The sequence below is a fragment of the Amphiprion ocellaris genome, chromosome 2 (assembly GCF_022539595.1).
Source record: "Amphiprion ocellaris isolate individual 3 ecotype Okinawa chromosome 2, ASM2253959v1, whole genome shotgun sequence".
NCBI lineage: Eukaryota > Metazoa > Chordata > Actinopteri > Pomacentridae > Amphiprion > Amphiprion ocellaris.
The window spans coordinates 21,184,814-21,199,667 of record NC_072767.1 but is presented as its reverse complement, the minus strand read 5'-3'; the positions used below and the strand labels follow the sequence as shown (position 1 = coordinate 21,199,667).

The 14,854-nt window shown below is 39.4% G+C and overlaps 1 protein-coding gene across 1 annotated transcript in view; it reads left to right on the top strand.

The window, feature by feature from the left end:
• The window catches only part of anos1b (anosmin 1b), a 48,816-nt gene that overhangs the window by 25,885 nt on the left and 8,077 nt on the right, over positions 1-14,854 (top strand). The window contains exons 3-9 of the mRNA XM_023264582.3: positions 472-534; positions 1,305-1,512; positions 2,412-2,596; positions 5,266-5,395; positions 9,961-10,054; positions 10,577-10,814; positions 14,441-14,579. Of these exons, the coding sequence (XP_023120350.2) occupies positions 472-534; positions 1,305-1,512; positions 2,412-2,596; positions 5,266-5,395; positions 9,961-10,054; positions 10,577-10,814; positions 14,441-14,579 (1,057 nt within the window). The remainder of the gene's footprint in view (positions 1-471; positions 535-1,304; positions 1,513-2,411; positions 2,597-5,265; positions 5,396-9,960; positions 10,055-10,576; positions 10,815-14,440; positions 14,580-14,854) is intronic.

The following is a 14,854-nucleotide window of genomic DNA, read 5'->3' as shown; positions in this document are numbered from 1 at the left end:
AGATAGTGACCAAAACTGTTTTTTTTGTGCCAAGATGTAAACGTGTTTATTTCTGCTGTAAACGTGGGCATTTTATCATGGGGGTCTGTGGGGACTGAGTCACCTTTGGAGCCAGCCTCAAGCAGCCCTTTGATTAACTGTTTTTGGCATTTCTGTGTTTTTTCAGTCTAGAACATGCTGATTGACTGAGGATAGCAATTTCCTCTGTTTCAAGCCTTTGTGCTAAGCTAAGCTAACCTACAGAATGTAGCTTCACATTGAGTGATGTTAATATTCTCATCTTGGTAAATCTTCACCCTAAAGTAAATCAACATACTGCACAAAATATCACTAATATCCCTTTCTTAAAAAGGTAGTAACATACACATTTTTGTTTGTTTGTTTTACTAAATTACTGTTTACTAAAACTGTAAACTGTGAAACCCTTAATTTATGCTCATGTTTTGTTTTGTTCCATTTGCTTATGTATAGTGTCTTCAACCATGCAAAGAACTGTGGGAAACCAGGAGGGTGCTGTCTCCAAAGTCCTGTGAGGTAAGATAGAAAATGCATGGTGTGTGTTGGTGTTTGCGTAAGTCATAGCAGCCTTGGTGGCAGTGTCATTCCTGCACTAGAAACTTGCTTTTGTTGGCACCAGGAAGATGTTTTAGCTGTGTCCCATGAATGAGTGTTCTTGTGTGTTTTAATGCAAGCCTATGTACATGTTTTACAAAATAACATTTTTGAGCTTCTGAATGTATACATGAGAGTGTGTGTGTGTGTGTGTGTGTGTGTGTGTGTGTGTGTGTGTGTGTGTGTGTGTGTGTGTGTGTTGTGTGTGTGTGTGTGTGTGTGTGTGTGTGTGTGTGTGTGTGTGTGTGGCCCTAAAAGATTATTTGTAGAGCCAATTGTGGTGGTTTTCGGATAGATTAGTTTTTCATCACAATAGCTGAAGCATGTTACTGGCTGGATGGCTGACTGGTTCGGAACACAGGGTCATTCAGAGCTATTTGCTAAAGCTTGTGTTTACATATTGCATATCTGCAGCCATATGCACAGACAGAAATACGCACACAAATACACACGGACACACACAGCCTTTTAGACTGACCCTCAGGGGGCTGCCTTCAAACAGTCAACCAAAGGAAACACTCTCACCTATGCTGTGTTTTTATGCCCTCTTGCGTGTTCTTTTACAGTGCGTATTATTTCCTCTGTGTCAACTGTAATAATAATAATAATAATAATAATAATAATAATAATAATAATAATAATAATAATAATAATCATACCCCCTGTGTGGTTTGTTTCTCTCTCTCTCTCAGAAACAGACGGAGTGTGTAACGAGCAGGGAGTTTCTGGCCTCCCTTAGGTCGTCTCGTCAGGGCGACTGCCCTCCACCTCAGCGAGCCACAGGATTTGCTGCTGCCTGTGTGGAGAGCTGCTCATCAGACCAGCATTGTCCATCCCCCAGGAAGTGCTGTGCCAATGGCTGTGGACACACTTGCCAAGCCCCAGCCAATCTATATAAAGGTAGCTGTTTGGAGTTTGTGTTTAGCATAATTTGGATAATGATGAGAATAATTTCAAGAAGAGACCTGTTTATGGTTCTTTCATCGAAAATACCATTTGTCCAGCTTCATAGTGATGATGCCGATTAAGAATATTTCTTCTTTTTTTTCTGATAAAAGCTTATGTAGGCAATATGCTCATTCTTTTGGCCAGGACTTGATACAAATAGCATGCTTTTAGTCGTTTGTTTGGGAAGGATGCTCTTCCAAAATTTGACTTTACTTCTAGCTTTGAGACTGTGCTGCTTAAATACACATATTATGTGTTGCTTTAATCAAGTGTCTGACAAATGAATTAAATATAATTTAATGTAATAAAGATCTCTGAATACTGCCTGCTTGAGTTTAACCCAAGTCCTACATGGTTCCATTGTGGTTAACATCTTTTTCTCAAGTCTGTGTGGAGTGAAACAGCAACATGAACTGCCTCAGATGCGGTCAGCTTTTGGCTGCTGTAATAATTGAATCCAAACAAAATATTGTTTGAGTGACATTGATATTTTTGCTTTAGCAATTAAGGGATTTTTTTTAAGTTCCTATGTTGTTTGAATATGACTGGTGTTCCAGGCACTGACTCATTTCTGTTGAATACGAATAAATTCTGATTGCTGCCTGATCAATTAAACACCAATTTTAAAGACTGTTTGATTGATTTAAAAAGTCTTATAGCACTAAGATATGATGGTGTGTTGACATCTCATCCATTCTGATTGTATTCATGTTAATAGTTTATTTGCTCATGAATTTAGAATCAGAAACCATGAATTTCCCCAAGAGGAACATACTGTATGACATCTCTAATCCCATAACTATTTTCAGATATCTTGTAAATATCATCCCTGTCCTGTTTTATGCTTCCAGGTGTTCCTCTGAAGCCTCGCCGAGACATGAGTTTTGTGGAGGATGCAGAGGGTCGTGTGAAGGTGTTGTGGGTGTCAAAGTTCAATGTCAGTGTGGAGCCGATTGTTTACATGCTTCAGTCTCGCTGGAACATCGGCATTCACCCCAGTGAAGACCATGCCTCTCCATGGACTACTGTTGCCATGGTAAATAACTAGTAGCCACCTACCAAGTCTTCAGGTGCTTAGAGGTTTTGAGATATTGACATAAAAACAATTTAGAAAGAACCTAATGATTGACTGAGTATAGTGATTGTTATAGAAATGTATTTGTCTATTAATTATTTCTCTGTTCATCAGTGGGAGTAGTTAGAAGTAGAAATACTGATCCAAAGAATCTAATAGTCAGAAAAAAATCCATGTAACTGCAAGGCATTTAGCTGGTTCTGTCTAACAACACTGATGGTAGTAGAGCCATTGGAGCTGTAAAAACAGCTCCCTGTGCCTTTAACAGTGGAGCAACACCACAAACTTTGTAACATATCTTTACCTCATAACTCTCAATTTGCCTCGAATGATGAAACTTCTCAGCTATGGAGATGGATGTAAGACTCTGTTTCCACCTCATCAGTCTGCTGCCTTGCTGTCTAAACCTCTCCACCCCAGTCAGTCTCCCATTCTGCCAGGGTAAACCCTATGTGTATGTGTGTGTCTGAGTGTATGAGTGAGTGTGTGTGCACTGTACGTCCATGTGTGTGTGCCTGTGTGAGGTTAGGTAAATAAGCAGAGCTTAAAAAGGAACCACAGGCAGCCACAGTCGTTCCACCGGCTGACTCTGAATGACTGAACGCTCATTATGGACTTAAATAGATGGCAGCTCGTGTCTGTGTGTGTGTGTGTGTGTGTGTGTGACTGTGGATGAGTAGATTTTAAGCAGTGATTACATTTGCACTGTCAGGGAGACAAAACGTGAATTTTTGGCAATTTTAACCATAATTTGGGCAAATCATTAAATTTCACTATTATCAGATTGAATTCCAATCTGACTGTGTTCATGTGACTTCATCTGACATCTAGTTCCATGTTTAATCGTCTTTTACCAGTTTATTAAGCACAGTAAGTTTAAACTAATGCAACTGAGTGAAACAGCCAGGGATAAAATGTTCAGTTTTCATTAAAATAGTTTTAGAGAGCTGTTTTTGGAGGATGTAGTTAGTGGTTCTGATATTACCCCACCAAAGGAACGCGGTGGAGTTATATGCCGATTGGCGTTGGTTTGTCTGTCTGTTAGCAACATTACTCAAAAATAGAACGGATTTGGATGAAATTTTTATGAAAGGTCAGAAATGACACAAGGGCCAATTGATTAGATTTTGGCAGTGATGCGACTTATAGTCTGGATCCATGGATTCGTTAAAGATTTCTGTATCATTGCAAGATAACAGCTCGCCGTCACTGTAACCATGACCACAAGTGAACACTATGTCAACTGCCTGCTGACGATCACATGATCCGAACCTACTACAAATGGACTGCTGCGGACCACAATTTTTTTTAAGATTTCATCCGTCATTTGTGCAAATGTTAGGACTTAATGTGCTCTTAAGGAAACTGGAAAGGTCTGAGTAACTTGGAATCAGTATGTTCTTTATCTTATCTTCAAAGTTATTGTACATAGTCTGTCACAACAATAAAAACCACCTGCCTTTTATTGTGTAGATCACCCTAGTGCTGCCAAAACAGCTCTGACCTGTCTGCATATAGATACAGGAACTAGGAGTGTCTTGTGATGTTTGGCAGTGGGATGCGAGCAGAGGATCCTTTGGGTCTTGAGGGTTGCAGTGTGGGCCTTCCATAGATGGGACTTGTTTCGACACATCACATGGATGCTTGATTGTATTGGGATTTGATGAGTTTGGTGGCCGGGCTAAACCTTGAGCTCTTTGTTGTATTTGCTTGTACCATCTGCTTCAATATTTGAGTGGTTGGGAAGCGTCAAACTAATACCTACATGAATGAATGCATTGCATTATAATAAGGCAATCATCCATCCATTATCTACACACCGCTTAATCCTCACTAGGGTCGCGTGGGGGGCTGGAGCCTATCCCAGCTGACTCGGGCGAAGGCAGGGGACACCCTAGACAGGTCGCCAGTCTGTCGCAGGGCTACATATATAGACAAACAAGCACTCTCACATTCACACCTACGGGCAATTTAGAGTAATCAATTAACCTCAGCATATTTTTGGACTGTGGGAGGAAGCCGGAGTATAAGGCAATCAATTTGAAATTATTCATGTTAGAAACAGAATTGAAAAACTTGTTTTAAAACAAGTACTGTGCAAAATTTTAGGCACTGAAAATACAGTGAGGATAGTTTCAAAATCAATATCATGAATAGTTTTATTTGCCAATTAAATTCATTCAAAGAACAGTAAAACAGAAAATGAAACCTAGTTAAATCATTATTTGGCTTGGCCAGTCCTCTAGTACAGCCCCATTTCTCTTCTCTTGCCACAGTTTTTCTGTGGATTTGTTCTGTCTCCATGTTTGTCTCTTCTAGTAATCAGTTACTAGCTCCATGCTGCTGAGATCAGGTGTCTGTGGGGATCAAACCATCTGTTGCAGCACTCTTCATTCTTCTTGTCACCAATGATACTTTTTTATGGCTCTGACTGTATGTTTGAGCTAGTTGTCATACGGCAGAATGACTTTAGGACCAATCAGACACCTCCCTGATGGAAATGAGCAATGAATAAGAATCTAAAGATCTAACAAGCTTAAATCTTTAGTACTGCACTGCCTATCTTGAACAAAACGTTTTTTCTGTTATGTATCTATTTATTGTTATGTGTGATGTGTTTGTGCTTTCAGACTCTCTCTGAAGATGTGGTGCTGTCAGACCTGAGACCTCAGCGTTGGTACCAGTTTAGAGTAGCAGCCATCAACAGTCATGGCAGCAGAGGTTTCACCACACCGAGCAAACACTACATCTCCACTAAAGGTAATGCAAGCACACTCTAAACATATACTTGGGTTCTCTTTAGAGAACTCTTATGAGTGTCCCACAGAGGGTGATGATTCCTCCTGTACGTTTCCGTAACCTACTTGTGAATTCTGATATTCTGTCAAGAGACACTGAGCAAAACACAGATAGTGATTTTGTGTCATTTTATGAGAGATATTACACCGCCCTGAGGAAAAGTCTGAAACTCAGGAACATTTCCCTTCCTCTCCTTTCTCTGGTCTTTCTCTCTCTTTCACTCAGAGTTGATGGATAAGGTACACACAGCCGAAAAACTATCAGGCAGTCCATAAAACACAGACAGGAAACAGAAAATACACACAACTGCACATGCACATATTTACTGTAAAGACACACACATACATACTCATTCAGTTGGTTTAGTGCCAGAGTGAAATCCCTGGTGTGGGTCAGAGAGACAGGGTTAAAGTGAGACTAAGACACACACACACACACACACACACACACACACACACACACACACACACACACACGCACACACACACACACACTGTAGGAGGTCCTAGCTCTAATGCTTAGCAGACTTAGGTCATACTGGTGTTACGCCAGGATTGGCTAGTGATATGAATCCCCTGCCAGGATTGGCTGGAGCATGTTTGAATGTGAATAATGACTTAAGGTTGGACCAGACTTTGGAAAAAGGTCCTTTATCAGTTGAACACTTATGGGAGATTATGAAGAGGTGTCTGAAATAACATTTTCCACCACTGCAACACAACACCAAAATGGTGAAATTCTTATTGCCTCCAACTGTTTTATAAACATTAGAACATGTGCCGTGGTTTACTGAAATTTCCTTGGTAGCTTTGGCGATCCATCAAAGTCTTAAATTAGGTTTCTCTGGACTGCACATAGACATAAATAAAATATATGGTTGTCATTTGGACACAGTTGTGTCTGTGTTTCTTTTATGCTGTTACAGATGTAACAGGATAAGAACGTGTCCACTTTGATGTTGTCATGTTTAGCAAACCACAATGTAAAGAAAAATCTACAAATCACAAGTCAGGTTCACTCTGACGGCAGAGTAAAGGAGCCACTGCATTTGTCAAGGGAATGTGAAAGAACTCTAATGTGTTAATGTAAATGAACAGGACGATGATAAGATCAGCAATGCTATTAACTTCAACAGTAATTTCCTCTGCTGCTCTCATTTTATGGCAGTACTCTGAAACTAAAAAGCAAAGAAACGTAACCACAAGATATTAGATAAGACATGCAGCTTGCTTGAGAAGAATGTCCACAATACACATTGTTGAGATTTATGAGATCAGCTCTTCTGTCAGCTAAAGTTCCCTTCTGCATAGGTGTTGCAAAAGCATAATCCCTGGTTAAAGCTACGGCCAACAGCCAGCGTGCTAGTCTCAGCGTACTGTTTCATGGTTTTATGTTTTTTGGAGTTTTTTGTGTAGGACTATTGGCTGAGAGAAGTAACTCTCCTGAATTATCTGCTGAATGCTTTCTTTTGTGTGGATTAAGACTGAGAGGTACTAGTTGGTGGATGTTGTAATTTCTAGACAGAGCAAAGACAGACAAACCGTTTGACCCTCCTACTAGTCTTTATGCTAATTTAAGGTAACGGTCCAACCTTATGTACAACGCACAGAAATCATGGTGATATAATTTCCTTCTCCATGTATGCAGTCAAATAAGTGTATATGCCAGAAATGTTGAATTATCCCTTTACAACATGAAATGTGTGTATGAGCGTATTTTGAGGGCCAGGGTTAAAGGTTAAAGACACACTTAAACATTCCAAATACCATCTGATCGCACTCAGAGTTTTGTGTTTCCAGTTCATTAGTCTGATTAGTCAGGGGCTGGAGGTCAAGGGTCACAAATCAGGAAGCTGGCAGATGTCAAGATGGTTGGAGTTCCTCTACTATGACCTGATGCTAACCAGAGCGAGAATCTCAATTTGAAAACCCCTTTCCTGCTCATTGAGATATTAGGGTTGCACAGGACCTGCCAGCAGTAATTAGGAGGGAATGTCTGGTTCAGAAAGCTCATCTTGATGTCTTCATTTCAAGAAACAATGGACCCAAAAAAACTTGCTCAGTGTGTTTTGGCTCTGATCTGGCAATTACTGCTGGCACTGAGACGCCCTACTTATAACAAAAAACACCACACACAAACAGGCCAGGTCTCACAGCTCCCAAGATGCTGCCCTAACTTTGATCTCTGCAGCTGGGTCAGCCAAGCACATCCCGGGGCCTGTGGGAGGCCTGCCATGGGGGATGTAGTTCTAATCAGATGCATTTTGTAGTTTTAATCAAATACAGCATCGGGGTTTGAGGCTCTAATGAGATGCAGAGTCCGTGTTGAAAGACCAGCGACCTCAGGATTTTGTTTTAGAGGCAAACAGTGACTAGTGGTGGTCGCCTTTGGTCTGTGTTGTGGTTTGCTACTGAAAAGGGCTTCAGGCTTCTTGAGTATCACTCACCTTTGATGCTGTAAATCTAATTGGCTTTGTAGACCTGAATAAGACCAAGAGGAAATTAGCCTTTTCCCCCCCAGAATGGCTTCTTTACATTTCACCGCTGCAGCACATTACATATTGAGTTATTAGACAATTCAGTCAAGCTGGTGGAAAGTCTCAACACTAATCACTCTTTTGTAGATAGGGCTACATATCTGAACATTTTTAGATTGAAATTGGGATTTTTGTACAGTGCAAATTGTATAAGCCTCAATTTTAGTCATACGATACACAATTATTAGGCTGTAGCAAGACAAAGTTTAAACTTTCCACCTGCAAATGTACTCAGCTATAGGTAATTGACGGACAACAAATAATAAACGACAGGCTGTTGTCTGGTTAATGTGCTCTGCATGCTGGTGTTAGCACTATTTCTGCCAGGTTTACTAAGGTTACACACTTTGTACATGTGTGATGTTTAAAAGACTATAAAGCAAATTGTGTCTTTTTAGAAGCTCATAATTATTCTTTGAGCAACACAAGTTAAAGCCAGAGACATGTGTGCTGTAGTCAAACATATGAAAACAGAAATTTGCATTTTGCATTTTGCATTTGTTTTTCATTGTAATTTTTAACAGTGTACTTTTTTAAAAAAAAGTTTTAAACAGACACAATTTTTTAAGCAAAAAGTGTCTTGAGGGAACCTCTAAGTGTACTACAAACAACATGAGCCAAAGAATTCACTTAAACAAAAAGCTAGACAAATTCATTTTGTAGTTTACTTTTCTTTGACTTACTAGCTGCAAAAACTATGTATTTTTTTCTCAGTTACTCATATGTGAGCACCTTGCATTATTTATGTAATTTAAATTATGACAATGACAACCAAGATATTTTGTTTCTTACTATGTGAAACTGTAAATGAATTTAGAGAAAACAATTACATTTTAATTCACAACTGCAGCATTATTTATAGTTAATGTTCATTAGTCTAAATGGTGGCCTAAAATACATAACTTCAGTGAAAATACTAAAAGACAAACACAAACTCAACAATAAATACATACATTAAAAACACAAAACATATTTACAACAAAGCACCATAGTAAGAAGCAACAGATTATTCATGACCTAATGACTGATCCCTCTTAAAAACTGTTGGAGTTTAAAATGTTCCCAGTCAGGGTTTTCTTTGAGTTCTTTTGGTAAAAACTTCCACATGTTGATATCCTGAGCAGAAAAAGCTGTTTGACAAAATAAGGGTTTACATAAGGGCACTTTTTGATTGGAGTAGTAGTAGTTGGATACTCCTCATGTTATTGAGCCCAAATGTCTGAGAGGAACCAGCAGGTCACTGAGCACCTAAAGTAACCTGAATACAAAGGCATTTGTAGATGAGTTTAGGATTAGCAAATTTAAGCAGTGATGTGATGTTATTTGCTTCCTTTGCAGCATTTGAAAGTTTCGATTGCATAACATTGTGAGAGGCCTGATTGCTGTGAATGAAAGTCATTTTTCATTATCGTTCAGCTCTATTACTAGATCTCCAAATTAATTTAATCCCTTCAGACCCTAAATGTTTTGATGATTACATTGTTGGTGGGAATGATAATGTTTTAAGATGAAGATCAAATTTTCTGTAATGATTCCTTAGCAGGGTGCACAGTGGCTTGGTGGTTAGCACTGTCGCCTTGTGGTTAGAAGATCCCAGGTTCACATCCTGACCTGGGATCTTTCTGCATGGAGTTTGCATGTTCTCCTTGTGCATGCGTGGGTTTTCTCTGGATACTCCGGCTTCCTCCCACAGTCCAAAAACATGCTGAGTTTAATTGGTGACTCTAAATTGCCCATAGGTGTGAATGTGAGTGTGATTGTTTGTCTCTATAAGTAGCCCTGCGATAGACTGGCGACCTGTCCAGGGTGTGGGGATGATTATGTTTTAAGCTTTCTGCCTTCGCCCCAAGTCTGCTGGGATAGACTCCAGCTCCCCTGCAACCCTAATGAGGATTAAGCTGTGTAGAGATAATGGATGGATGAATGGATGGATGAATGGATGGATGGATGGATTCCCTGATAACATACTTCTTGTGCTGTCTTTCTGCAGACCCTTCACCTCCAGAACCTCCGATAAATGTCAGAGTCAGCAACCAGACTCTAGACTGGACAGGTTCACAACCTGCATCCCAGTTCACAGAAAGGTATCTAAAGATCTTGTATCACATAATAGCTTCGCATTTTTTCAGCACTACACATTACAAAATCAGTCATAAACTGTGGTCAAGTGGATAAACAGGTCTTGTCTGATTGTGTAGCTCCATGTTAATTACAGTTGATTCTTGTTCAATTATACACTGCAGTATGTTTTCTATTTGTATGCTGCAAAATGAGGCCATATAAAGTTCAGACCAATGTCTTGGATCAACATAGTTTTCCAATAACTTTTAATAACAGAGGTGATGACTCAAATTGCAGCTTCTGTTCCGGATGATATAAAGTGTCTGAACCTCTACTATGCATACATAAAGTAAATGGAATATTGCAAACCCAACACTGACAGTTAAGTAGGACATATGTTTCACTGCCACACAGAAGAACCTGCTCAAAAACTTTCACTTCTTCACATGACTGTTAAGGAAGTAAAGCACTTTAATTACCATGAATTTGTTTACATTCATGTTGTGTGTTGTGATGATGTTTGACTTGTGGCTTTTTCTCCTCAGGTCGAGGGGAAGTGGGGTCACGGTTGCTGTCTTATTACGCTGGGAGCCTCCCAGGGAGGGAGACCTGCCTGTCCACAACTACAGAATCACCTGGATGTCTCGACATACACACACAGTGCATAAACACACACACACACTGCAAGCTTATCCAGTGCTCAACAACATGCACACACGACCTTCACACTCACGCACAGCAGAACAGGCTAAAAAGGAGGGCAACAGCAAAGTGACTCAGGGGGTAAGGAAACTTCTATATACTTAATTACACTAAATATAAGATTGTAGTTTTCTATGTTCACTCTTTTGAATTATGATAATGGGTTGAAACACATGAAGACAATACCTTAGCTTTAATGTTTAAAATTGTTGGATAAATGTGTAATGCCAAACTTATTTCTCTACTGAAAAGCATTTTGGGTCCACAGCTGTTGTTTTAAGTGCATCATATAAAAATCAGTAACTTTACTTGCTTCATGATGAGCTAAAAATTTGAGAGCAGTTTCATCACAGTGTTGACATAGTCGCTGTTCTTGACTTTAATCAGATGAAGCTTACTTTGTTGTCCTGAAATTTTAAATATTTGTTTTTCCATTTTTTCTAAGCATTTTAAGAACATATTGGGGTAAAAGTTTAGGTTTAATTCTGAGAACTGCATCTGCTGATAAAAAAAATATGTGATATAATCAAAGGCCTTTCGTAAAGTATATGCATATTTGAAAATTGTTTCAACAGCAAAGACACACACTGGCCCACTTGTACTTCTATTGTTCTGAAGACCTGCAAGCTTCCAATTTTAGCGCAAACCATAACATAAACCTAATATCAAATGTAAGCGTACAGCCAAGCTTTAATTTCTAATTGCTGTGAATATGTTGCCAAATTGGTAAAAATGCTTTCTTGCCTGTCTGCGTATTTTCTTAATTCACGGTATGTTGAGCTCTAAGGGCCGCCGTCAAAATGTACAAACACACCTCAGTCCAGTCTGTAGTGCTAAATCTACACTGTGCCTTACACAATCTGAAGTACAACAGCAGCACACAGCACATATAAGATCTATAGCTGCAGCTGAGAAGTTTTACTAGGCCTGTAAACGCATGCACCTCACACACTCACAAACACACCCACACATACATTCCCTGCTCTATTCTGCTTGTGATTACTGTGGTCATTTTACAGGCCTGTGCACAACCAGGACAGGTTCTGTAAACAGCTACCGTGTGCAAGTGGTGGTGCAAACTGCAATAAGCCATTTAAATGTATGTTGTAAAATACTGCGTATGTTTGAGTACCTAACAAACACCAAAGCAACAGATGGCACTTCAATTTAACACTCCATTATAATCATTATTAATATTAGACTTGAACTTTCTTCAAATTTAACAATATCCTGATTAACTTCCTGTAGCCAATAAAAAACAAACTACTAATGGCAATTAGGAGGAGATACAGAGGAGCTACTCGGACATCTTGATTCAGAATGCGGTTTTAAACAATGAGCAAAAAATAAGTGTTGAAAAAAAACCATGGACTTGCTGTTCTGTATAACTGTTGAATTTGCATACTCATGTAAAACTTACACGCCACTAAATTGGTTAAGCTGCAATTTAGAGTTTTTTTTTTCCAAGTATGACTTAAAGACGTTACATGCAGACATATTTAAACTAACTAACTTTACATGTGCACAGTTTTAGGTCTGGTTTTGACATATTCACCCTCAGATTGCTGTTTAGGATGCATTTCCATTACTGAAGTCTCTGCAGACTTTTTGCATATGTTCCATGTAGATCTGTAAATGCAATATTGTCTTCAGACATACATACAGCATTATCTTGGTGGAACGTAACTTTGTTAAGAGTGATATGGCAACATGTAGGGCTGCCTGTACAGCACTGGAATAACATGACAACTTAACCGTGTAGATTGACTGACAACGGGGAGAAGTGGTTCTCCTGCATTTGGATAATGTGTTTAACTCAAGTCAAAGCATCTGGGAATGTACTGACAATATGCCACTCACTGCAGCATGAGGGCATTAGTGACTGAGTGTATCAGTTATCATGGCTGTAATGCATAAGACCTGTGTGAGGGAAGTGTTATATTACTGATATTTAGATGTTGATGCAGTACTGTTGTTTAAAGAAAGACTCCAAGAAACTGATATGAAGTTATTTTGCAAAAATAAGTGATTGCTGTCTCATTGTTGCTCAATTCAGCTCCAAACTTCTGAGTTTTTTTTGGTGTTTTTTTAAAGATTATATTTAATGCATCAGTAATACTTAAGTCTATTTTGATACCCTGATTATAGGTGTGATGGTGATGCAATACATTCGCAATGCACCTAAGTCCAGCCATAAGCACCGAAATACCCATAATCACAGTAAACAACACAAACACATATTACAGCTTTGATGTAACAGCTATGATTGCCTATATCCTGACTGAAACTTTTTTTTTTCAAATTAGTAAAAGATGAATGATTTACGTACTTTCTGTACAGGATTCTTCAGTTTTTGACCCACTGTCTTGAAGTAAAATGCAAACGTGTAGTTCAAGAAAAAAAGCTGAACCATAAACATCAGTGTTTTGGGGGTTAAAATGCAGGCACTCTCATATGGACCTAGCTATCCTAAGTAGTGATGGCAATCCCAGACTGAGTCTGGTGGAGCCATTTATCTGTAGTCTGGTCCTCTGTTCTGCTTGGCTGGGAGGTCTGGAATTTAAATGAGCCCCCCTAACTAGTGTTTCCTACTTGCAGCTGCATCTACACACACAAAGCAGCAGCATCACAACAGGTAGGTAGGAACCTGAATACAATATCTTCCAGGTGTAAAATTTATTTCATATCATGCAAAGCATTGATATTTTACTGCTCCCCATTAGCACCACATGACACATTCCCTAGATGTGTATAAAACTCATAGCCTGTCAATCAGGAATTTATGCAGGACTGGAGAAATTCAGCATTAAACCTGATGGTAAAAGGGGAATTCAGAGGAAGTATTCCAACGTGAAAAAAACCCCTGCTGAGTCAGTGCTTTTAAATATACATCAGTTTCTTACATATAATGTCCACTGACATTATTCACCAAAATAGAAATCCAGGCTTCCCTCACTCTCTCTGTTTCACAGTACACACACACACACACACACACACACACACACACACACACACACACACACACACACACACACACACACACACACACACACACACACACGTACAGCTGTACAGGCCATATGTTTTGTCTATCTTGAGGGTAATGGAAATACTTTTACCACATTTTGTCTGTAGGTCACCGAGAAACTGCTTTTAACTTGCTTTTGTCTCATTCTGTCTTAAGTGTACACACATACAGAACCACACACATGCAGACTTGTTATCATCCAAGCATCTCTTTGTTGTGACTAGCTCAAATCCATGCAGACAGACAGAGCTGATTGACTAAGAGCCTGTTAATGAGCTGTCAGTCAAGCAGAGGGCTAATGCAGAACAGGTCTGCACTGTCAGTCACGAGGCACACACAACACTCAGGCTTATGACGATGCAAACTCTATTGACAGTAAAGGTGAGGGAGATGGTGGCAGTCACTGTGGTTTTATAGTGGTGATCCTGATGATGCAGCAAAGATAGCAGCCTTTCTTGAGCTGTCTGTTGTAGATGACGAGTTGGCGACTGAATCTAAGGACATTTTATAGACAGCTTCACCTGAATTATTGGCATCATTTGGTACAGTCCCTATAATCCAGTTCTAGAAAATAAGCCGATTTAGCACAGATTGAGAAGTCGCTGAGGATTAAAGGTCGAGATAAGTAAAATAAACTGGGTTTGTGAAATCCTTGGTCCTACTCTTCAATGTGTTGCAGGCGCAGTGTGAGCTGTGGCTGCAGGGCCTGCTGCCTGCTACCTCCTACATCCTCTCTGTCCAGACGGTGGCCTACTGGGGTCAGAAGAGGCTGAAGAGTCACAGAGTCCAACTTGTTTTCACTACCATCACTCATACAGGTAAAGAAAAAGTATCCTCTCTTTAGGGCTGGATGATACAACCTCAAATCTGTATTGCAGAATATTTACAACATAGTTTGGACATTTCTCTATACTTGTGTATTTCAGAAGTTTACCCTCATTTGAATATGATTTATATGCATTAAAGGATGTTTGATTAGTAATTATTGTTTGTTTTTACTTCAAATAATATTTACACAAATAGTTTGACCGTTTGACAGATATATTTCTTTAGTTTCTTGCAGGGAGTTCGATTGATATCAATCTCACTTCCA